The following is a 22,567-nucleotide window of genomic DNA, read 5'->3' on the forward strand; positions in this document are numbered from 1 at the left end:
AGATCAGGTTGATCAGTGGATTAGGACTTGATTCAAAGAGTCTGGTAAATACCATTGTAGTGTTTTCTAAAGTATAAGGCTTGTAAAAACTTGTAGCTGCTTTTTGTAAGTTATTTGCTTCCTGCATCAATGATTCAGAACCTATTAGTGTTAATAGGCTAGCTGGTTCAAAAAGACTGATGCCACTCCCTCCTGTCAGTCAGGGATCACTTCTCCAGTAAAGGAAGACAGTAAATGTCTTCTGTAAAATTCAGGGGCTGGCTAACAAATTGCAGTTTAGAATATATTACAGATGATGAATGTGATCTCCTTAAAGGGAAAACTATTCGTTTGACTTAGTGCTCTTACGATTAATTGCTTGCCAGATTAAATTGCTCCATAAAACGCATGCTACTTTATTCGATCTCTTCATGATGAGATTAGCTAGGCCATGCTGGTTCTTTGTATGTTAATTACAATGGTATTTTCTTCTTCAATTTAATTATTAAATTGTTTAGCACAGCATGCTTTCTCCTAGCCTCAGGAAAGATGTCTGTATTTTTCTTTTGACCACCATTTTATACTCTTACTGCCCTTTTTCCAGAAATATTCTGGGTTTCCTTTATAGAAGTATCACACACTGTAGAGGATACATTCTGAGATTTTTCTGTGTTTTCTTTGGTGTGCTGCTGAAACACAGGAATGGTACTAGCCTTGCACAGGTTCACCATGCGACAGTCTAGGACGAGGAATGAGGAACGTCTGAATTGAAGCTGTGGAGGCAAATTTCCAGAGTTGCCACCCAAACTGGAATTTATCCGGGTACTGAAGCTCTGCTTTCTGCTTCTGTTGAAAAGTGTAAACCTCACCGAGTGGTCAGGATGTTTGCTTTTTGTCTCACCTGAAAAATCAACACTATAGCAGTTCAGTTTTCTCTATGCTGCCAAAGTTTCAGGGCAGATTTGGAGGGAACCACCACAGGTGCTTTCCTCGTTCTTGGAGGCCTTCTCTGTACTTGCTGACCATACCCAAGACTGGTTTGGTTTGGTTTTTTTTTGGAAACACAAGCAGCTGAACAGCACCAGAATTGTGGTAACAGCCTAAAATTATTGAAGGAGGCCAACAGTAAATAATTTAAGGAAAATTTAAGAAAAAGCTATTTTAAGTTCTCACTATAAAACTTGCCTCAGTCTTTAGGATATTAGTTCATTCTCCCTTCATCAGTCAGGGACTCGACTACATCTGCAACTACCCCCCACACTCATGCACAAATAACCCCTATCCTGTTGCAACACTAAGCCTGGGATTTGCATATAACCTAATGTTCCCACAGCAACATTACAGTGGCTCCATTGTAAAGTTGTTGGCTTGCTTTATTTTCTTTCTTTTTTTTTTTACTGTTTATGCTGCTATACCACTCTAGATGAAATACTTAATATGCACCAACTAAACTGTTAGTTGTAGTGTTTAAAATCATTCAGGTCTACAGCGGAGCTTGTCTCTTACCCAGCTGTAATTTCTTTTATTTCCTTCTCAACCCCTCTCCCTCAGTAAATAGTGTATTATCTTCTATTGGAATTCATTCCCAAAGGCAAGGAAAGTTTTTGTATTAACTAACCTAGTCTTTCATTTGCTGTGTATCCAGAGCTTAGAAAATTCAAAAAGGTGTAGCAGAACTAGGAAAGTTTCAGAAAGGGGCAGCAAGAATGGCTGAAGGTATGGAACCAGATGTGTTATGAAGAACACTTATATACATGACGAGTCTTCAGGCTGGAAGAGAGATGGCAGAGAACATACAAAAGCTTGTAAAAAATATTAAATGTCATAGAGAAGATGAAGAGGAGCTACAAGAGGAGGATGCATCAGAAGATCAGATAAGCTCAAACCAAAGAGATACTGCTTCTTGCAAAACTTAATTAAGCTCTGGAATACCTAAAAGGTTATGTGAATTTAAAGCAATGATTATACAAATTAATGGAAGAGAATTCCATCATGGGTTACTGACCATACAGATATTACCTCTGCCTCACTTACATCTTGAACTGCATGTGGCTGGAAGTAAGAGTTCTTTCTGGGGCAGTATCATTTTATTCTCGTCTGCTTTTATACCGTTATCTGAGCTCCAATTTCTAGACACTTTTGAAGTCGGGACACTGAGCTGGCCTTTGCTACCTGACTCAGTATGGCAATTTTTAATGTTTACATAAATTTTATCTGTCAGCAGCTTCTCAGGAATCAGCTGTTTGCTTCATAAGCCTTTACCAAGGGTAAGGCAACATGCCAGCATGCCCATCCCACTGCTTTCAGGATTTAAGACTTACATTTTACTTGCAAACACCCATCTAGGTTATACATGTTGTTTGTTACATCTGTCACTAGCTTCAAGTCAAGAAGGCAGAATTCCCATGTTAGGTGTCTGTAAGGCTTCATTGTTATGTGAAGGAGTCTCTTAACTACATTTTGACCCACATCAGCTTTGTATACAGAAGAGAAGGCCTCCAAGCCTCTCTGTGGCTTTCTGCTGCTGCTTGCACGTGCACAGGAAATATTGTCCTTGTTAATTTAGAAGAGGGATGTCTAAGGAAGGCGGCTATGCTTTCCTATGAGCTGGTCTCCTGTCTAGCAGCCTTTTGCTCTTTTCTGGGGGTGGCAGAGAAGTGTGTAATTTTCTAGAGCACTGGTGGAGAGAAGAGTAGAATGATGAACCATGCAAGATTTTTCTTCCCTCATGATTTTACTTTAGAATTTCAGTCATTATATTCACTGTTCCTTTTTTCTCCAGAAAGAACTCATGGAGAGCTGTCAGGATCACGAACTCATAAATCTCATGAAAGCAAAACCCATGCCAGCTGAGCAAGGCATAATTTTAATTAAGACTAACAGGATTTTTTATCTTTTTTTCTTTCTTGCTAGCCCTGATTCAAATATAATGGTTGGGAAGAAAGGTCTTCATGAGTTCAGTAGCCTATTGTTTGTCAGCTAAAGAAGGCTGAGTTGGTGGGACCGTTTGAGACTTCTTTGATTTAAAAAAAAAATAAAAAATTAAAGGCCCTAGTTTTTTTTTTATTTGGTTAAGGGGACAAACCCTTTTACTGAACCTTTGTAGAGCAAGGAATTGAACAGGGACGTAATCAGTTTTTTCTGTTGCAGGTTACTGTTCTAAAGGAAGTTCATGTTGGATAATTTATCATTCATTCCTTTTTCCTTCTGGCTACTGCAGATCCCCATGCACTGCTCTATAAATAGATGTTTAAAAGGTTCTTTTGCCAAAATCTCTGAATACAAACTTTGATTTCACTAAATAAAAAAACCCCTATCATCAGTTCTCAGTGCACAAGTTAGATGGGTTGGGAAAACAAACAGATCAGGGTGGGAGATCTCTGCTGTAAGTGCCTCAAATAATGATCAGTTCTTTGTGAAGAGCATTTATCTATGAAGACCAGCCGAGGTGAATTAAAAGAGCATTATCTGGAAACGGGCAGATGTGAAGCCATATATCTCACTGTCATCTGCTGTCCCATGTTGGCCTAGCTGTGGGCTATATCTGCATGGAGGTGGGGAGGGTCTTTGCCTCACTGAGGAACTAAGGCTTTGTGGCTCCAGCTGGTTCTCCTGCCCAGTGCTGGTCTTGCAGGCCAGTTCTGCCCCTCTATCTGTGCTGCCTACAATAAGCACCAACACAGCGGAGACTGAGAAGTGTCTCCTTTGGAGTACACTGCTGACCTGACTGAGTGGCAAACTGAATTTGCCTCCCATCCGTTTCTTCCCCAGTCCATGGTGCCTCTGACAGGGAAAGCCATCTGTGTTACAGCCTTTTTATCTTAGCTTGGGGAGGGAAATGAAACAGAGCTATCGTATTGCTTGCAGTCTGATGTTGCGAAGCAGTTTAAGTGACCTATTGCACGAAACCTAGCCCTGACTGTTTAGCTTCTAAATGAAGCAGGTACAGTACTCATTGAAAGGTTGGGTGCCGAGGGTGCCGCTCATTCCTGACTTTCTAAGCAAACCTTTCCTTCTGTGTTACCAGTTATTCAGTTGAAAGAGTTTGCTCGGTGTGGAACGATGCTGCCGTGGAACCCTACTAAGGCCCCATCTGCTAAGAGCTTGTATTGATTTGTGTCTTAGTTTATAAAAGCCTTCAATTCTCCTTGTGTAAATGCCATAAATAATGCAGATGTACTAGATGAAATGTGCTGAGGAACATCCCAGAAATCATTTTGGTCTGGGTTGAACTAAGCTAATCTAATCATGGTTGGGAGTTTCTCAATAGCTGTGAAGCAAAAAGTATATTGTCTTATTCTAGCTTAATGTATTAGTCAATACACAGGGGTAGGAAGATAGGTATTTTAAAGTGGTAATCAACTTTATAAAACAAGAGCTTTTAATGTTAAAATATTACAAAGCTTCATCTGAAACTAGTTGTAAATCATATATATACACATACAGTGGAAATACAGTAAAATCCAGTCCTGCACCTGTGATTTATCTGCATAATCCTCGCATTTGTATGCCTCTGTCAGAAGGACTGCAGTACTTCAGAGGCTATATGTATATATACTAAATAAATCATTTTGCCCACTCATAGCAAGCAGCCATTTTGTGCTAGCAACATTGCAGAATGCATTTTAGTAGGGGACATTGATGAATAATTTGTCCTTTTCAGATACCATGGGCTTTAGGGCACCAAAATATATTTCACGTTGGACTAGGTCCAGATCTGTATGAGAATTCCTTGGCAGTCTTGTAGAAAGTATATGGGAGTTTTAGAGGTGACCTGTTTTTAGAAATTTAATTGGATTTTTTTAGAAACTTAATTGGATTTTTGCTCTATTTTATGTCAGTTATGTGTAAAGAAAGCAAAAAGTTAAAGGGATGTGGTATTTGTTAGATTGCTCCGTTAGAAATATCCAGCATATCAAGGCTGATTTTTCTTCAAACTGGTCGGTGGTCATGGCAGCTTGGGTTCTTCTCTGCATTGGAGAGATCAACTGATGGACAGTGGTTCCTGCAGAGGAGAGAGAATGCATTTGTATGCTCATAAATTCATTCTAATCAATGTATCCCTGGCAGTTACTTGATGTTAGTTACCACAGTTGCAAGATGAAGAATGTGTTTACATGCTGTTAGCATTGTTAATTGAGAGGAAACACGGATACAGCCTATTTTCAGAGCTGAGACTTGTCTTCCTGTCACTTTTCTGCACTTGATGGCCCCAAAACTGCTGATGTTGATCAAATAGCACATTGCAGACTACAGCTATAAGACAATTTCAGAACTCATTAGTTGTGCTTCAAATTGTTTAGCGTCAAGCACTTTGTCTTGGCTAAAGCAGACAAACCACGTGAACCAGGCTGCCCATTGGCAGAGAGTTTGTAGAAATTTGGGGTCATATGTCAGCATTCATTACCAAAGGAACTCCAGGTGCCCAGAGGAACTCGGAGAGCTCTTGAATGTCAGCGCAGGGGGAGACTTCAGAAGTCATCGAGATTGCTGCTGGTCAGACTTGGCTTTAAATTTTCCCCGTTGGTTCTCCAAGTATTGTTTGCTGACATGCATACATTATAGCTCATCTGCACAACTGGAAAACTTGTGACAGTAGAGAGAAGAGGTATTTAAGAACCTTTGTATGTTAGTTTTATAGCAGAGATTACTGAAGTTCTATGGACATGTGAAACTCGGTGTTTCTTTTGGAGCTAGCAGCGTGCATTAATAACAATGCTGCAGACTCCTAGAATAAGTGATGTAACAAAGCACTTGTCATGGAGCATCCCCAGAAGGAAAGGATGTCGAGGGTGTGCTTTCTTAGGTGACGAGTATGAAAATAGTGCTATGTGGTAAGTTTTTAAGTGATCAGAAGAGGCAAGAATTTCTGATAAATTTTGCAAGTTACTGGAAGACTGGCAGAAGGTTAAATCGTGAAGTAGATGAGGCAGTGTGATCTGAATTGCTTTTTAACCTGTCAGGCAGTGCAGTTCATGAAAAAGCAAGCGCCAGTCTGCCAAAGGGGGCTGTATCTTGAAAAGCAGTGACTCAAGAAGCATTGACTGGCAGCTTTACTCTAGGTCTCTCGTGAAATGTTCAGCTAAAAAGGATTATTTGACCCTTGCAATATTAGCAGGAGCAGGAAAGAGATTTTACAATCATGTATATTTTGCAATTTTGTCTGGTGTCTGTTTCAAAAAGTATATTGAAAAACTGGAGAAAGGACAGAGAAGCCTCAGTTATGAGAGGCTAGTAAAAATGCTTTCAAGATTTCACTACCTTAATCTCTTTAGAACAAAACCTGAGGTATGCTCTTTAGACTGTTCGAGCATCTTTGAGAAGACAAAATGCCAAAACAGAAAAGAATTGTAAGGCTAGACACTGAAACCAAATTGAAACTGCAAATTAGGTACCCATTTTTAATAGGTAATTAACCATTGTAGTAAAAACCAGAAGGGATTGGTTTTCTTCCCCTCTTCATATCTGAACAGAATACCTCTGTGAAAGATGCTCTAGATAGCTACTGGCATGAGACTACACAGTGCAAGGATAGTGTTGAAAAATGCAACAGCCTATGATATACAGAAGTTCACATAAGCTGATCTACTCACTTGTAGTTTCATGAATCAGTTAAAGACTGTATCAAAGATCTCATTTTGCATTTAGAACTTAACAAATTCACTCTGGATTCCTGTGCTTCAGGCTTGTATTTTTGCATTGAGAGAATTCTCCTCCTGTACATCAGCCTTAGACCTACTGAAATTTATCCATGCAGCAACTAAACAGAAGGCCTGTCCTGAGACTTGTTTTGAGCAGTTGTTGCTCTTAAGACCACGGGACAGAGGCGAGATTCAAGATGTCAGTGGGCTGCAAGCTTTTCATTTTTCTGCAGTTTGCAGTTACCATCATGGCTATGCTCAGTCAGTATGAGCCAGGATGGAGGCGTTGTGCTGCAAGGAATTGTGGAGAAATCATTCACTAGCTTAACCTTCTGCTAAAAATACGACATTTGTAATTTATATTTTCAGCCATACATGTTTCAGTTTTTGTATGGGAGCAGGGATTTTGCCCGTTGTGTTTCAGAATGGCAAGAGCTTCATACTAAGTTGTAATAGCAAAAGAAAGCTAGAGTGCTTCAGAGATTCAGAGAGTCTATTTTTTAAGTCTACTTCTTGCTTAAATAAGTTTTTACTGAATAAGTTTTGCTCAGCCTTCCATGTTTAGTCATGGAATTAATGGACAGGAGCAGTAAATAATGCTGGGAATTGGCCTCAAACCCAGAGAAGGGTTAAATATGCTGTTCATTTCAGCAAAGTCTTCCCCCTCCTTCTTCAAAAGTGCATACCTATAGAGTAAGTGTTATTGTAGTGTTAGTGTTGTCAAACACTGTGATCTCGAGGATGCTTGAGTCTTTAGGTCAGGATGTCAAGACACCCTTTGACACAAGAAGTCCTGCTTATCAGCTTCAGGGCCTGCAGCCTGGCACTCCTAAGAGGCCTCTGTTTCCATGTGTGCAGGCACTCTGCAATTTGAATACGACTGGCGCTTCCTATAGCAATGCTTTATGTGTAAAGGTAGGGCAGGAACTGAATCTTAATGATGCCCACCATCAGGAGAAAGTAAACTGTGCTGAACGCTGCCCCAGTCGAGTGGGCTGTGGTGAATCCGAACTCCTGCTACAGCTGGAAGAGAATGTGACCTTTAGCAGCTAACTGTCTGACTGCAGTTTCCCTGAAATGGCTAAAAACACTTAAAAGCGATGGTACGATTGATATGTTAAAAACCATTTAAGGAAACAGGAAAGGCAGTCAATACTTGATATGGCTCTGTTACTGGGTTATGAAGAGCTGGTTTGAGGGAGGGTCTAAGAAAGCCCAGTACAGCCTGTTTTGGAGCTTTCATTAGCTGCCCCAACATGTAACTGCAGAAAATCTATAGGGGCTACAGGTCTGTCTTTGCTCTTCTCATACCACTTCTTAATTCTGCCTGTTGAATAATGGCAGAGGTGTTTTGGGGCAGTAAGTCATTAAGGTTTGTTGACACTCAGGTTTGCCATTGCTGTTCAGGAGGTTAAGGACTCTGTTTACTCCTGCTCTCCTGTGCCACTTGTGTTGAAGGAGAGGTTCTTTGTTTCTCTGTTGGCTCTCCCTGTTCATCACTATGCAGAATGAAGCCTTAGAAGTCGCCTGAATATTAATTTTTCAGGCTTTCTGAGAACTGTGGGAAGTAAAGGTCAGGGAAAGTATATTTGCTCCCATTAAGGCAGAATGGCGAATGTGCTGAGCAATGAACAGGCGTGCCAGCCTAGGATAATACGCCCCAAATTTGGTCCTGCTGTCAGCTCCTCTGGCCTCCTGCCAGGGGCCGATGGCCACATTTATCTTGCAGTGACTTGTTTATACAGAGCAGTTGTACATCTCCTCTGAATGCAGAGATGCAGCATCTGAAGACTTAGAGATCCGTAGATCTTGAGCTGAGCTTCCTGCTCCGTGGCAAGAGGAGCCCTGCTGGAAAGGGGAGGTGAACAGTTAGTCTTGAGTGCCTCGTGGGTCTGCTGTGTGTATACGTGCACTGTGCAACGAAATACTCCGTGCTGGAGCCAGTGGGTTTAGTTTAGAGATAGCTTGGAAAGAACTCGGTTGTTCCAAACCACCATTTTCCTGAAGGTGAAGGCTGAAATCAAAACACTTTTCAATATTTGCCAATTCTTATTTTGAAATATCCTCACCTCAGGGTTTTTTTAATAGTTGGATGCTTTCAACATGGAAGTTTGATTTGTCACAATTTTTCTCTGAAATCTTGGTATTTCAAAGTTGAACCGAAATCTTGAATTTTGTCCAAAGTTTTTCATCAATTCACATTAAGGATAAATACGAAATTTTAATGGCGAGGTTAAAGATTATACAGTTTCATCTGGAATTTGAAACAAAGGCAGACTTTTACATTTGAAATCATTTATAAGAAAGGGATCTTCAACTTGGTTCTAATTTTGATTGTCTGTCTTGTTGAGTATCGCAGTCTGGCTTGTCTGTGAAGCTGAATATAGTTCTGCCCTTTAGATAGCATTCAGGTTTCTATTTTTTTTTTCCTTTTTTGCTTTTTGTGGTGTTTAGGTTTTTTTTTTTTCTGGAGAGATATTTATGCAGTTTTCTTTTTCGTATAGTAAGCATGTTGCCAAGCCTTGGCGCTCTCAAACTGATAAGTGTCGTTGCTTATTAGCATCAAATGCCACAGCCCATATCACTTTTGCTCTGTTGCTCAGCTAGCACATGTTGGCTGTTAAAGCAGCAATTAATCCCTTTGATACTGAATGGGTTCTGTAATCATCTGACCTGTTCTTTAAAATAATAATCAAAGTTCTCTAATGACTTGCATGGATTAATTCCTTTAGGAGTCTTGCAACAGACAAGGAAATTTTGCTGTGCAAGCTAACTTACACAGCACTGGAGAACTGGTGGCGAAGTACGCTTTTTAAATATAGTCAGGAAAATGATGACTTAAGCAAGCGCAGTGTGGGTGAAGGGAGAACAGGGTTTGGTAGGTGAACAGTAGGCAGCCTGATTGCTCTATGTTGCACTAACAGGTTTTCTGCTGCGTTTGACTAGTATTTTTGGAGCAAGATTTTTACAGCGTTTTACCTAGCAATATATGCTGTATCAGTTAGGCTAGAGCAGTGTTTGATCTGTGTTAAATTGTCAGAAATTTCTGAGTGTGTGCCTATCAACAGTAAGTAATTATGCATATGCTCAGAATGAATGCTAGCCAAGGTAATAGAAGGCACGCGAATATTTTTCCTCTTTAAACGTGGGGGAATCTGCAGTATCACTCACAGAAACGTGCAGTAATTATTGGCAGGACCTGTACATGTGCTGAATGCCTTTTTTGTAAGATATACCTGTTGCTCCATATTTCCCAAAATGCTTAAATTGAGCAGTTTTCCCTTCATAGTGTATGGCAGCACTTGTTATCTCAAACATTTCTAGTGCTGAGATGATATTGTTAACACTGGTTCACAAGCAACACCAGGGAAGAGATCCTGGCCCCTTGCGTGCAGGCAGAAGAGCGGTGAGGTGAGGCAGGAATAGGAATCAGCCTGCTGCAGTGAGTGGACCAGGAAAGAAGTGTTGCTGTCAGTCTTTGAATGGAAGACCTAAAAGGAACTGAGGAAAAATCAAATATCTTAATACAAGTAGTCAGCACTGCCAGCACTGCATTTTTGCCAATGCAAGTGTAATAGTAAAATGAGAGTTCAAGATTTCAACACCCTTTTAATGCTTAGGATGTTTTGGTGTTTGCTAGGGCGATTCTGAATCACATAGAGTTTATAGGAATTAATGCAACCAAGTGTGGTGACTTTCTTTTTGGTATTAGTTATTTTGCAAATAGGAGGAGCACATTTGGCTCTTTTCATCAGGTTTGCTTGTTTTTTCCTGCATTTTCATTTGATTATGGGTAACATTTTTTAATGTGGCCCCAATTTTGGTTGCTGAAGTTGTGTGGTCTTCCCCATCTGCTGAGTGTCTACAAACCTTGTCAGTGACAACTGAACACATGGATGCTTTGTGTTTAAAAAAAAAAAAAAAAAAAAGGAAAAAAAAGAAAAGGAAGGGAGGTGATAAAACACAGTCTGGGTTGCACAACTCGGAGGTTGGCCCAAGGTCTGGAAGGTTTAATTGGTGGTGCTGGCTTAAGAATTGTGCAGCTTAAGCTTCGCAAAGAAACTAGCTTGAACTATCCAAAGTTACTGCCCTGTTATAACCGATGTACCTCTCCAGTGTGTAGTTGTGTATTAGCTATTATAATGAAAAAGCAGGGGCAAACCTTTAGCTCTCTTTTCATAGAGAAAAGTCCAAGCCTCCTTACTGCTTGCAGATCCTCTGCGCCACCTGTTTCATATCACATGTAACTGATTAAAAAATGTGGCTTTTTTTTTTGCATTATGTCTTCTTAAGAGCCTTGAAAAACACTTCAAAACTTTTAAAGCACAAAAGACATATCAGTAACAGAACACTGTAGGAGTCAGGCTTTTTCTTCGACTTGCTTGATAGGAAAACATCAGCAATTAACTTTGAAACATTTGGTGCTCCACTGTTTCTTAGATTGGAGAACCATACTTCACTTTTGAAATAGAAAATGCACTTTACTGGCCTTGCTTTCAGTAGCACCCATACAAAGAATAGAGCAGAAAAAATAAATGTAGGTATAACTTACAAAACCAAAGCTTTGAGTGAGAGGTGAGCGCAGCTGTATGGTGGTATACGTCAGGTATGATGGTGGGTGAGAAGGGGGTGTGGGTAATTGAAAAGAAAATAATTTTCTCATCCTCTGTGTGACACAGGAAAGTCTGCCCTCAAAGCATGCTGGATTTGTCCTTCAATGGCCAATTCAGCTGAATGGTTTTTGTCAAGATCTGACTGAAATTTGGTGCAGGATAAGGATGTGCAAAATAAAAGTAAAAAACCAAAAAACCCCCAACACCGTTGAAGTGATTCTGAAAACCCTTGGTGTAGGCGTGTGATTTAAAAAGTTTGCCACTTGTCAGTTGGGCTGTGATGAGTTGACCCCCAGTTCTCATTTTTTCTGATGAACTGTGAGCGTAAGTGCACAGGCTAGCTTAAGGTATGGCATTTTACTCTGCAGTCACAATGGATTTAATACCAGCCTGTTGTCAGTAACTCGGCTGATAACTTGTTCAACTGCAATAAATCACTTGCATCTGATCATCACCCCTTAGATACTGAGAAGTAGATTTGTGAGATCTCCAGATATTGGGATGGAGGGAGCTTGGCTTTCAGGGAGGCAGGTCTGGTTCAGGGAATTAAATAGGAAAGAAGATGGGTACACATGAAATACTTACAGCAAAGGAGTTAGATATCTATGACGAGATGAAGCTCTCCATTGGTCTGTAAACTAGACACACTGTCTCAGGAAAACAGAATGTTAATCAACTACAGATCCTCCAGCCTTTCAGACATGAAATAAATATCATAAGAAGAGTAACATTCATTTAGCTGTAATGGTGTTTGGCTCTACAGCTTTCCTTGGCACTGAAAACCAACTTCACCTTGTCCCAAATGATGTGTGAAGATGTCTTTATTGAGGACATGGTATTCACTCAGGGGGGCGTGGGGGGTGTGTGTCATCAGAGTCCGTGCTTTAGCCTTGGTCCTGGATTTTGGAAGGCAAGGCATTGCTTTAGTTGCTTCCATCAGGCATTTCTCAGCAAATGTGATTCTCATTTGCACCTGTCTGATGAGAAAATAGTGTGAGGTTTGCAGCATCTTGTATTTTCAGAGGATTGGACCGTAAATAACGGGTTTTGATCTGCATGGTAGCTGGTAGTTTCAGCAGTAGTCTGAAAGGTTAAGATTGTGAACTCCATCTAGACTTACGTGGCTGTGCAGGTACAGCCATAGCTGACACTTAGTGTAATTAAGTTAATTAAATATCATTGTGGGACTCAACTTCATTTCCTGTGCGAAGTAGGTTTGACTGTAGTTGATTCTTGCTTAGGCGATGTTCCTCCCCCCCCCCGCCCCCCCAATGTGATTTGATATCCAGCTACATCAGGACTAGATTGTATTGTTCTAACCCTTTACTCGCTCAATCCAGACGAATGCTGATGCTTCAGTGCCTTCCTTTCCCTCTGGGACTTTTGTCACAGGTGCTGTTTTTACTGTGAGTTGGTAGAATAAGGTTGTGTTCTGTGACATGGAGAGAGGTTTCTGCCTTGCTGCCACAGTCTGCAAACAGGGTGTTCAGGGCCACGTGCAATACCTGCCGGCTCGCACCTGACAAAATGGGGGTAGTAAGAGTAATTTCTGCACACTCTAGATAAAATGGGGTTGATGGCAAGTGTTCACTAAGTTAATTAGACTAGCAGCCATACTCATTGCTTTTCTCAGAGAGCTTTAAAAGGTCCCAAGTGGGATTGTTTATAAACTTTTTAAATTTCACTCTTTGCTTGGTATGTTTGGAAGCTGGTGTGTGCAGTCCATATGGCATTCTGCACTAAATGCAGCATCCAATAAGCTAGACTTTCTGCTTTCCTTAAAGTTAAACATTCTATGATAAGATACTAATTAAGATACTAATGGGGATAAAAGTAATTTTAAAATATCTCATGTAATTTAAAAAATTTCATCAAATTTTTGATCATGTTTGAGGTTTTTCAGTGTCTCAGGAGGCTTGGATGGCAGTCTGTAACGTGAGTTATGAAGCAATGGGTAGATGCTGACCCACTTATGGGGTTGCAGAGGATAAATATTTGCCAAAAGTTCTTTACTTCAGGTCTTAATCAGAGAGGGTGGCTCTGCAAACCTGTTTGGTAAACCACTGTCAAATGATTTCCTCCCCCTCCCCTCACTTTCTGGATTAGCTGTTTCTTAATACCTTGTTATTTGTTTTGGAGAGCAGGTTGCCTTGTACGTGAGGGAGTTAAAGGTAGTTATAGCTGAAGGGCTGTACTTGGTGTTGAGGCAGTATTTTTATGACACATTTCACTGCTCTAAAACACCTGGCTGATAGTGTCATGCTGTTTGCATCAAAGGCTGCTTAGATACTACTAAAAGAACCACAGCCTGTTTGGTCCGTGGACTATATTTTCTGCTTGTTTGGCACATCTGAAGAACTTTGTCTGGACAAATGAGTATATATGAGATAAGAGGACTGGGGAACATGTGCTGCAGAAAGGTTGTTTAGACTCTGAAAAAGATACTTCCGTATAATATTATTTACTGTGGATCTGTGCAGATATTGAGGCAGGACCAGGGACCTAGGGCAGTAGGCACCTCCTAAAAGCATGTATTAAGAAACCTTCTAAGCAGGGCTTCTCATTTTAGAAGTTGGTTGAAATTTCAAAATTAGTAACACAACTGTGGAAGCATAGACATTGTGCCGTTTGTGCCTAAACATCCCGTATGCTGGTGTAGCAGTCCCTCCTGGCACGGTCAGCTCTCACATCTTGAACATGCTAGACTGAGTTGCATGTTTTAGTGCTGTCATGGTTTAACCTCAGTTGGCAACTGAGCACCACACAGCCGCTTGCTCACTTCCTCAACCCCCGGTGGGATGGGGGAAAGAATTGGAAGAGCACAAGTGAGAGAACCTCCTGGGTTGAGATAAGAACAGTTTAATAATTGAAATATAATAATAATAATGTAATAATAATAATACTACTACACAAAGCAAGTGATGCACAGTGCAGTTGCTCACCACCCGCCGACCGATGCCCAGCCAGTCCCCGAGCAGCGGCCCCCCCGGCCAGCTTTCCCCAGTTTATGTACTGAGCAGGACATCCCATGGTATGGAATGTCCCTGTGGCCAGTTTGGCTGTGCCCCCTCCCAGCTTCTTGTGCACCTGCAGCCTTCTCAGTCGGTAGAGCATGGGAAACTAAAAAGTCCTTGACTAGTGTAAGCATTACCTAGCAACAACTAAAACATCGGTGCCTTATCAACTTTTTTCTCCTCCTAAATCCAAAACACAGCGCTGTACCAGCTACTAGGAAGGAAATTAACTCTATCCCTGCCGAAACCAAGACAAGTGCCCAGCAGCCCAAGCCCGGAGGGCAGGCTTTATATTTGTGATGTTTCCGTATTCTGTCGAACTGCACCAGTTTGTAGTTGGAGGTGAGCAGGTATTAGTTCACTGCTGCTCGCTGGAGTTGAGGTGTAATGGAGGGTTGGCTTTTTAATGCTTTTACTTTGGTAAAAGTAAACTCTCTTGCCATACTCTTGCCGCTAGTAGCCAGGTGTTTCAGAGCAATGACATGTGCCATAAAATGTGTCATTTGATCTCTTATAAATTACGTGATCGAGACAAGAAATTTATTCCTTATCAAGTCATAGCTTTGCTGTAGAAGAACAGGTCAGTAGGAGAGTGGAAACACAGATCAGGGTAGCATCAATAGATATTTTCACTCCCAACACATAGGCAATATCTCCTACATTGTCATTCATATCAGTTAAACTAGTAGTGCAATTGGTTATGTATACTTCAGAATTTTGATGCCTACTTGTTCAGAAAAGAGAACAGAAATGCATCTTGACTATGCCTGAGCTGTGAGTATGTCTGGGAGTCTCGCAACAATGATTCCAGTGATGCTCTGGCCGCATGAAAGTATGCAAGTGGATAAATTCCCTGAGTTGTACTCCCCAGTGAGGTTGTGCAACTGTCCCAAAAGAGTTAACTGCTCACCCATGAGGACTTCCTTAGTTAAGAAGACAAATAGAAGTCATTTAGGTGTGAGGGTGGGAGGTATTTGGTTTGCTTGGCTTAAATGTGTATGGACATGAGCTGTAAGAAGAGAAAATTGGCATATCCTGCAAGCCATGATGATATCAGGTTAGTATTCAGCAAACAGCAAAGTGGAAAGATGCACTGCAGAGCTGCATGGTGGGTCAGAAAGCACATCTTCCGCTTCTGCCCTTGCACAATGGGGCTTGGTACAACAATGCCGGGAATTGCGAGAAGCTCAGTTGGCACGTGTGCACTCTTTTGTCCCCTCCTTATTAAATAAATAGACCGTGTATCTCCCTCTACCATGGAGCCTGTCATCGCAATCAATAGGTTTCAGTGTGGCAGAATTGAATAGGTGTAGCAGGCTTATTTCTTCTGTGAAATTGCAGCAGTGCTGACTTGGATATTTTCAGTGAGCTGTAAAGCCAGTGCTTTTGACTAAAATACCATTTTTGTCTTGGATCCTCCCCTGCAGTTTATTGTGTCTGGAAGATGCCTCCCCCTGTGAGTTGTGGACTTCCAGCTTAATGCCAGTACTCACTAAAGTGTAGGAGCAGAAGAAATTTAACAGACTGGAGTTAAACCACAGTAGAAGGAAGAATTTAGTGCACCATTCCAGGGGGCTTGCTTGCTTTTAATTGATGCACACAGCTTAGGTATGGCAGGTATGTGTACTTTATAGCAGTGCCTCATGGACATGTGTTAAAATAATCTAAACCCTCTCACCTCCTGCCAGGTGGGGCTGTACATATGGAGTAACTCAATCTAATTGTTGCAGGCACTGAACAGATGGGGTTTTATTGTCTTCAGTGCTGGGGGTGCATAAGACAGCAATGCCAGCAGGATCCTTGCCCCAAACAGCAGCTTGCTGAGACACAGCTTGCTGCTGGAAGGCTGGCTTGTGGCTGGGAGTTTTGCACAGGTCTCCAGCAACCATGATTGCGATGGCATGAACAGGGGAAGAGGACAGGTGGCTTGTATTCATTTTGGTCTCTGTATTATGTGTAATTTACTTGCTGCCTTGTGCTTGAGCAGTTTCCAACATAGCACATAGTAAAACACTCTGAGCTCTTTTCACCGTGTTGGTGTAAAACACTTTGTGGAGGTGATTGTTCTTATTCCCGTTTTATAAAGGGAGAAGCTAAGGCATGGGAGAGGGAGAGGGGACTGCCGTAGCAAATCAGAGAGAAACTGGTCATTACTGATTCCGGTTCCTGCACAATAACCCCTGTATCTCAGGTCTCCCTTTGACAGTAAAGCAGCTTTATAAAGTGGAGCGTGATAAAAGACAACTATGCCCTTTCCTGCTTCTGCCTGTTTCTAGCCTTCATCGTGGTACTACAAGCTTAGTGCATGCTGGAGTATTTGTCCATCTCAGATACTGTCAGTTTTTATTGCAGAGGGAAAGTGAACTGGCCACCTTTGCCATGCATTCGGCTTTACTCGGTGAAGACAGAGACACACTCACTGCTGCCCAGCATGCTGAGCTGGCATGACCATTCAGTTGAGAAGATGAATGTATGTAGTGGGCATAAAGTCACCCTTGATTTCCTGTGAAGGGGTAAATACTAGCCAAGTGTTGCTGCTTCTCTGTTCCACTGTAACAGGATGTAGGAAGAAGTGAGCTTACAGTGCTGCTTTTATTGTACAAGAAATGTTTCAGTATCCACAAGAATGTTTTATGTCAGGCACTGCATACTGGACCTGTAAAGTAGGTGCAAAGACCAGGTTCATGCAGTGAATGATGGCTCAGCATTCCTATCTCTATAATAAGCTTTGCAACCTTTCTGTTCTTCCCTTACACTACTTTCAGCACCTCCAGAGTGCTTAATTTCAGTGCTCAGGACAAGAGGACAGTGCTGTCTTACGGGACTCTGGAAATGTAGCTGCTGTCAAGCAGGAGTGGGTATTAGACAGCCCATCTGCAATAACTTGACGGGGAGAGTTTGGAGGTCAGAGAAAATGTGCTGAAGAAGTGCTGCCAGCCTGAGCATAGTGATTTTGCTTTCCCTGTGCATTGGACCCAGACCAGCTTGTTGTGAGGTTAAGGCAGGCAGGGTGGTGTTCCTCGCCATGGTGGGTGCATATGGACTGGAAGATGCTGGGAATTAAGGGACCGGTAGCTTAGCGTTGCTGTGGTGCTTTTCACTTCTCACACGTGATATTACAACTAGTGGCAAACTAAACTGAGGAATCAATTAAATCTTTTCTTTCCATGCATGCCATACAGGTTTTCACAGGAGCACTTTCCTGTCAGCAGACTCTGCATCTTCAGAAGTTGTTTTACCCTGAGCTTCTCTGAAGGGCAGCAGTGCTTGTTTCTGTTTATCAAGGAGTAACCCTAGGCAGTTTTTAAAGACTTCATAGAAACAATTTTTTAAATGTTACTCACTGGCTGGAGAGCTACTGCAGCCACTGCAGAAGCAAGCCCTGTTGCAGTGAAGACGGTGAGGGGGGGAATGCAACTCACCTGGAGACACACCTTCTGTCATCATAGCTCAAAGTGAAAGCGGCAGTGGGAGATGTCCCCATTTGGGGGGTGGGGGGAGTGGAAATAGGAACCACATGGAGATTCCCCCACTTCTCACCTTCCAGCCCATGTGTTTTCGAGGGAGAAAGGACTAGTAACAGTCACTTCAGGACCGGCCAATTATTGCAGCCTCAAGAACAGCCAAAGTAGAAACTTCTCACCAGTCAGAGCTTTCCAGTTTGCAGAGGACAAGAGTGCCCTGTCATCAGTTGCTGTTACCCTGATCATCTCTGTCCTTCAGTCTTTTCACCTCTCTGTTTTTCTTGATCCTATCTGCTCTTCTGTTTCCTTTTCCCCATCTCTGTACCTCTTTCAGTATTGTTTTTCTGTGTTTTTCTATCCTTGGTTTATCTCTAACTGAAGTCCTTTATGATGCTCAATAAGTAACAGCACTGTTATGTTTTCTGTTGCCACCATGCTTTTTTCAGTTTCTGAGCTTTCCCTGTTCTCTTGCATTTGAGATCGTTAGTTCTCTAGGACAGAGGCTTCCCACCACTCTGTAGTTGTACAATACCTGTTACAGTGGGACCCACTTTTACTGTCTAATAATGTGATTAATACAGCTCGTACAAATAAATTATTCATTGGCACTTAGGTTCTTAAATCAGGGTGGAACACTTCATATTTTTCCTGCAATCATTCCCTCCTTCCCAAATAAATAAATAAATGCAATAAATAGCAATAAATGCATAAATAAATAAATGCAAGTGTTCTAGGTTGTTCATCCTGAAGAAAATAGGAGTTCATATGTGTCTTTGTATGGCTTCTGCCACCATGGTGTCTAGGTAGCTTGCTTTCTGAAGAGTTGCATGAAGAAGTGACAGGAGAATGCGTGTTTTTTCTGAGAGCACTGGCATGGCTAGTGTGTAAATGATTCTCACTGAGAGATTGAGGAATAAAGAATGTGGAGATTGCTTGTGGTCTGCCTTGGAGCACTAAGCATCAATGTTGAGACAAGCCACTGGGAGCCAGGTTTTTTTTATTCCTGAACCATTATTTCACCTTCTGCCTGTTCAGCATCCTTCCCTTGTCCAGTGACAGTCTCCTCTCTTGCCAGTTGGCTGCTGAACTGTGGATCTGTCAGAGGAGGCAGTGTTGCTAAAGTGACATCTCCCCAAACATATCTCTAGTCACTAGAGAACTGTGTCCCAAAAGCACTCTGAAATTTGCATGACAAATGGCAGCCAGCCCTACTGAGAGACTTAACGGTGTGGAAATACGTAAGTGTGCACACTATCAAAGGCTAGTTGGGGAGCTGCAGTGTTTTGTCTTTCAGTTGACATTTTACCATTTCCTTGCTTTACGAATGTGTTGAAGATGCTAGTGCTTCATGAATACCAAACACAAGGTTTTTGTTTTTCTTTTTTTTTTTTTTTGTATGATCGAGATGAAAATCTCAGTAGAGCACATCACATCACAAATCTTTTCCAAGCACTTTAACCACTCCCTTCCCCCTCTCCAAAGGTACTGGCTGATAGCCCAATAATCAAGGCAATTGCAGTGTAAAAATAAAACATTGCCAAGTCTCAGCTGTTACATGCTGGTGTGTGAACTAATGATGGCAAAGCCGCTGTTCTATTGTCCGTAAGGGGGAGACTGTGCTTGAAAGCTCTGGTCCCCTGTTGTCTCCAGGAACAAATGCCTGTGGAGTGGCAACTTTGCAAAGTGAAATTCCAGCTGTTACTCAGTAGCCCAGGAGGCCAGTTGCCTAAAAGTATGACCCCAGGACAAGATGGATTTTGAGAGATGGAAGAATAGCGGAGACGTATCAGAGTAGTTGATGCAGAAAGGAGCTACTACTGCACAGCAGCTTGGCTGGGTAGCGATGGAATTTCTTGTAGCAGATGTGTGAGGAGGAGCTATACTATGCGCAGAGCCTGGCCTTGGTAGCATATGCTGGGCAGTAAGAACCTGGCTACACAGAGCCAGGATTGAATCCAAGCTCTTCATGCTTCCCTGCCCCAGGCTGCTTGCAGGTTCAGGAAAACAGCTCTGCAGAAAATCAGGTTGGAAAGGAATTCTTCATAGTGAAAGGGCTCTCTTAAAACAAATTAAACAGCTGAACTTCTTCCTCTAGTTGCTGAGGAATTGTCCATTCACCTTTAGTGAAATGAGGAAGGATTGAATTACTTCTCTTCCTTAATGTCTCTTGATTCTTACTGTAGTGGCAGCTGGTTGCTGGTTTTCCTTTCCCTGGGTGAATCCCAGCTGTGATTGCAGGTGCCGCTCCACCAGCTCAGATCTGAGCAGGGACTTGTGAGCAGGCGGCCCATGTTGAAGTGCTTCACAGCAGTGGATACAAATGAATGCTAAATCTGTTCCCTGGTAAATGTTGGAACCATGTGAGTGCACTGAACCCCGCCGAGCTGCCAAACCTTCTGTCAAGCCAGAAGTTAAGTTGTTGTAAGTCTATATTCCCTTTTCTTTCAGTAGCTTGTAGTGTGTCCTGTAGGAGCGTAAATATGACTCTAGCCAGGCATGAAACATGCAACTTGAAAGCCACAGTGTTCGAGAGGCTGGGTAATAGTGTGATTATAACTCACAGGAGCTGTTTCTCTGGTCAGATTGAAACGGGAGGAGTCTGGGCTTGTCTCTGCCTGCCTACTTGCCCTCCTCCCACGGGAGGAAGGGTACGGGAAGCCTGGCAGGGGCCCTGCTGAATTCATTTTACTGATGTAAGTGTCAAGGCTGGCGAGACCGCAGAAGCTCCCCTGTGCTAAGTATGTACTGGTGCTGTAGGAGCAGCTGCTGGAGTGACTGCCCTGTGCATGGACTGCATCTGGTGTGTTGATGAGGTGTGTGGCTGGGAATGTTGCAGTGAATCTGCAGATTGTTTGGGTTTGTTTTTTGTTTTTCCCCCCACTCTTCTCCCACTCCCTACCCCCTCCACACTGTTTTTCTTTATCTGTGTATTTAAAGAAGTAAGGGTGCTTCCAGGCGGGTTTTTTTTCCACCAACTCTGATTGGCACCACTGAATATCACTTATTCCTGGACTTGGGCACCAGCTCTTAGCTGTGATGAGGTCTAGAGAAAGTAACTGAAAACCCTTCTGCAGGGGGAGGTGTGGGGAGGAGGGAACCCATTAGAGTGTAGCAGAGGGAGCTGGAGTGAATTTTCATGCTGATGAATATGAGAGTGAAAGCCCTGACTGCTGCTGCGGTGTAATTTGGCCAAGCAAGTGTTCTCCAGGCACCATCAGCGCACATCTGTGCCAAGCACTTGACATGGGCTGTTCCCATCATGAGCGTTTACCTCAGCAGTGGGTCTCATGAGTAATATCCCAACTAGACCAGTTGCAAACCCTAGCCTGGGGAGACTTTACTGTCTTGCCATTTGTCTTCTCAGCTGCACCTAACAAGCAGAGGAGAGGCTGAGGAAATATTCCAGCTGCAGTTTGATTTCCCCCTCCCAATTATTATTTTACTTTCAATTTCAGATTTCTCACACCTGCCTCTAGATCCACCGGGGAGGGGAGGGGAGGGGAGGGGAGGGGAGGAGAGTATGTTGGTGCAGGCAGTGAGAGAAATGAGGCAGAGAAGTAGGAGTGATCAGTGTTTCTGCTGCCATGTTTGGGACACTGGCATGTGTTACCTCTAATGATCTAAATTGGGGCTGAGGACTAAAGTCATTATAGGAAGAAGTCAAAGTAGTGGCTGCAGTGATGGATGACTACAAGTAAGAACCAACTACAACATTTTAAACATAGTGTAGATCCAAAGCAATAAACCGTCAGCTTCAACACATGAGGCAACAAAGTTCCATAGAGCAAAATGTCAGGCGATACCAATTTTGGAGGGGATGAGGAGATAGAGTTCTTGAGCAAGGATGGGGCAGCGATGGCCAGGATTGCTGTGCCTGTGCTGGAACACCAAGCAACTTGCAGCCTGCTCCCAGCAAGGCAGCGATTCCCTCTGCCAGAGCGGCGAGCACAGCCCCGTATCTGCTGGGACAAATGTACCCACGTGTAGGGCAGTGCCTGCGCTCGCACTTCCCAATGAGCCTGTGACTGAATCTGCATTGGCCTCTCAGTAGGGAGCAAGCAATACAGTGCAGTGAGGGAGGAACTACGTCTTGCAGGACTGTGGCTCCATGTGCACTGACAGGCTGGCGGGGCATTTCTGCTGCATCCCTAAGCTGTTCCTGAGACCTCTGAAAATTTCCCTCCTTTGTTTCAGAGCCATCATCAATCACTTCAACCCGAAGATAGAGTCTTACGCTGCAGTGAATCACATATCACAGCTTTCTGAGGATCAGGTAAGCCAGGCGTGCGATGACCCTTTTTCATGTTGACTTCTGGCGTATAGGTGTTTAGGAGTACCTTGTGCTCACTGGGACTGATGATGTTGCAGCAATATGAGGGGTGAAGGTGGGACTCTCAGTTCCTTGTTCAGATGTGGACGAGAGGAACAGAAACAAGGCTTGCTTTAGCCAATTTTACCATCGCATGCAGACTGCTTGGTCAAGCAAATGCAGAAGGATGGGTACGAATGATGAAAATATGCAGTATTGTCAGCAAGTGTGGTTGGAGACTGTGAGGATGCTGGCGTTTAGAATGGGGCAGGAAGTTTTTGCCAGCAAATTTAGTTATTGGAGAACTGTTGGGCATAGCTTGATTTTCTGTGATATCGGGGAATTAGAACTCAGGCAGCAGTTGGTAGAAATTTTCTAGGGTAATTGAATTCAGTTGTTTTAGATTTTGAAAAGAGAAGGTTTTTAATAAAGAGGGTGATAAGGTTAGGTTTCCCTTCCTTAATTTGGCCTGGTTTGCTCTCTTCGTGTCCTGCTTGTATTGCATGTGTAAATGTGGCTTTTTGAAAATAGGCTACTGTGTGCGGTC

General features: G+C 42.6%; 1 protein-coding gene across 3 annotated transcripts in view; it reads left to right on the forward strand.

Annotated features, from left to right (window-relative positions):
• Positions 1 to 22,567, forward strand: part of ARMH3 (armadillo like helical domain containing 3) — a 130,414-nt gene that overhangs the window by 73,325 nt on the left and 34,522 nt on the right. For 2 of the 3 annotated variants that reach the window (XM_076338886.1, XM_076338885.1), the window contains exon 24: positions 21,906 to 21,984. The exons of the other annotated variant lie outside the window; for it this stretch is intronic. In XM_076338886.1, the coding sequence (XP_076195001.1) occupies positions 21,906 to 21,984 (79 nt within the window). The remainder of the gene's footprint in view (positions 1 to 21,905; positions 21,985 to 22,567) is intronic. 3 annotated transcript variants of the gene reach the window in all.

Source organism: Aptenodytes patagonicus, chromosome 5 (genome assembly GCF_965638725.1).
Source record: "Aptenodytes patagonicus chromosome 5, bAptPat1.pri.cur, whole genome shotgun sequence".
NCBI lineage: Eukaryota > Metazoa > Chordata > Aves > Sphenisciformes > Spheniscidae > Aptenodytes > Aptenodytes patagonicus.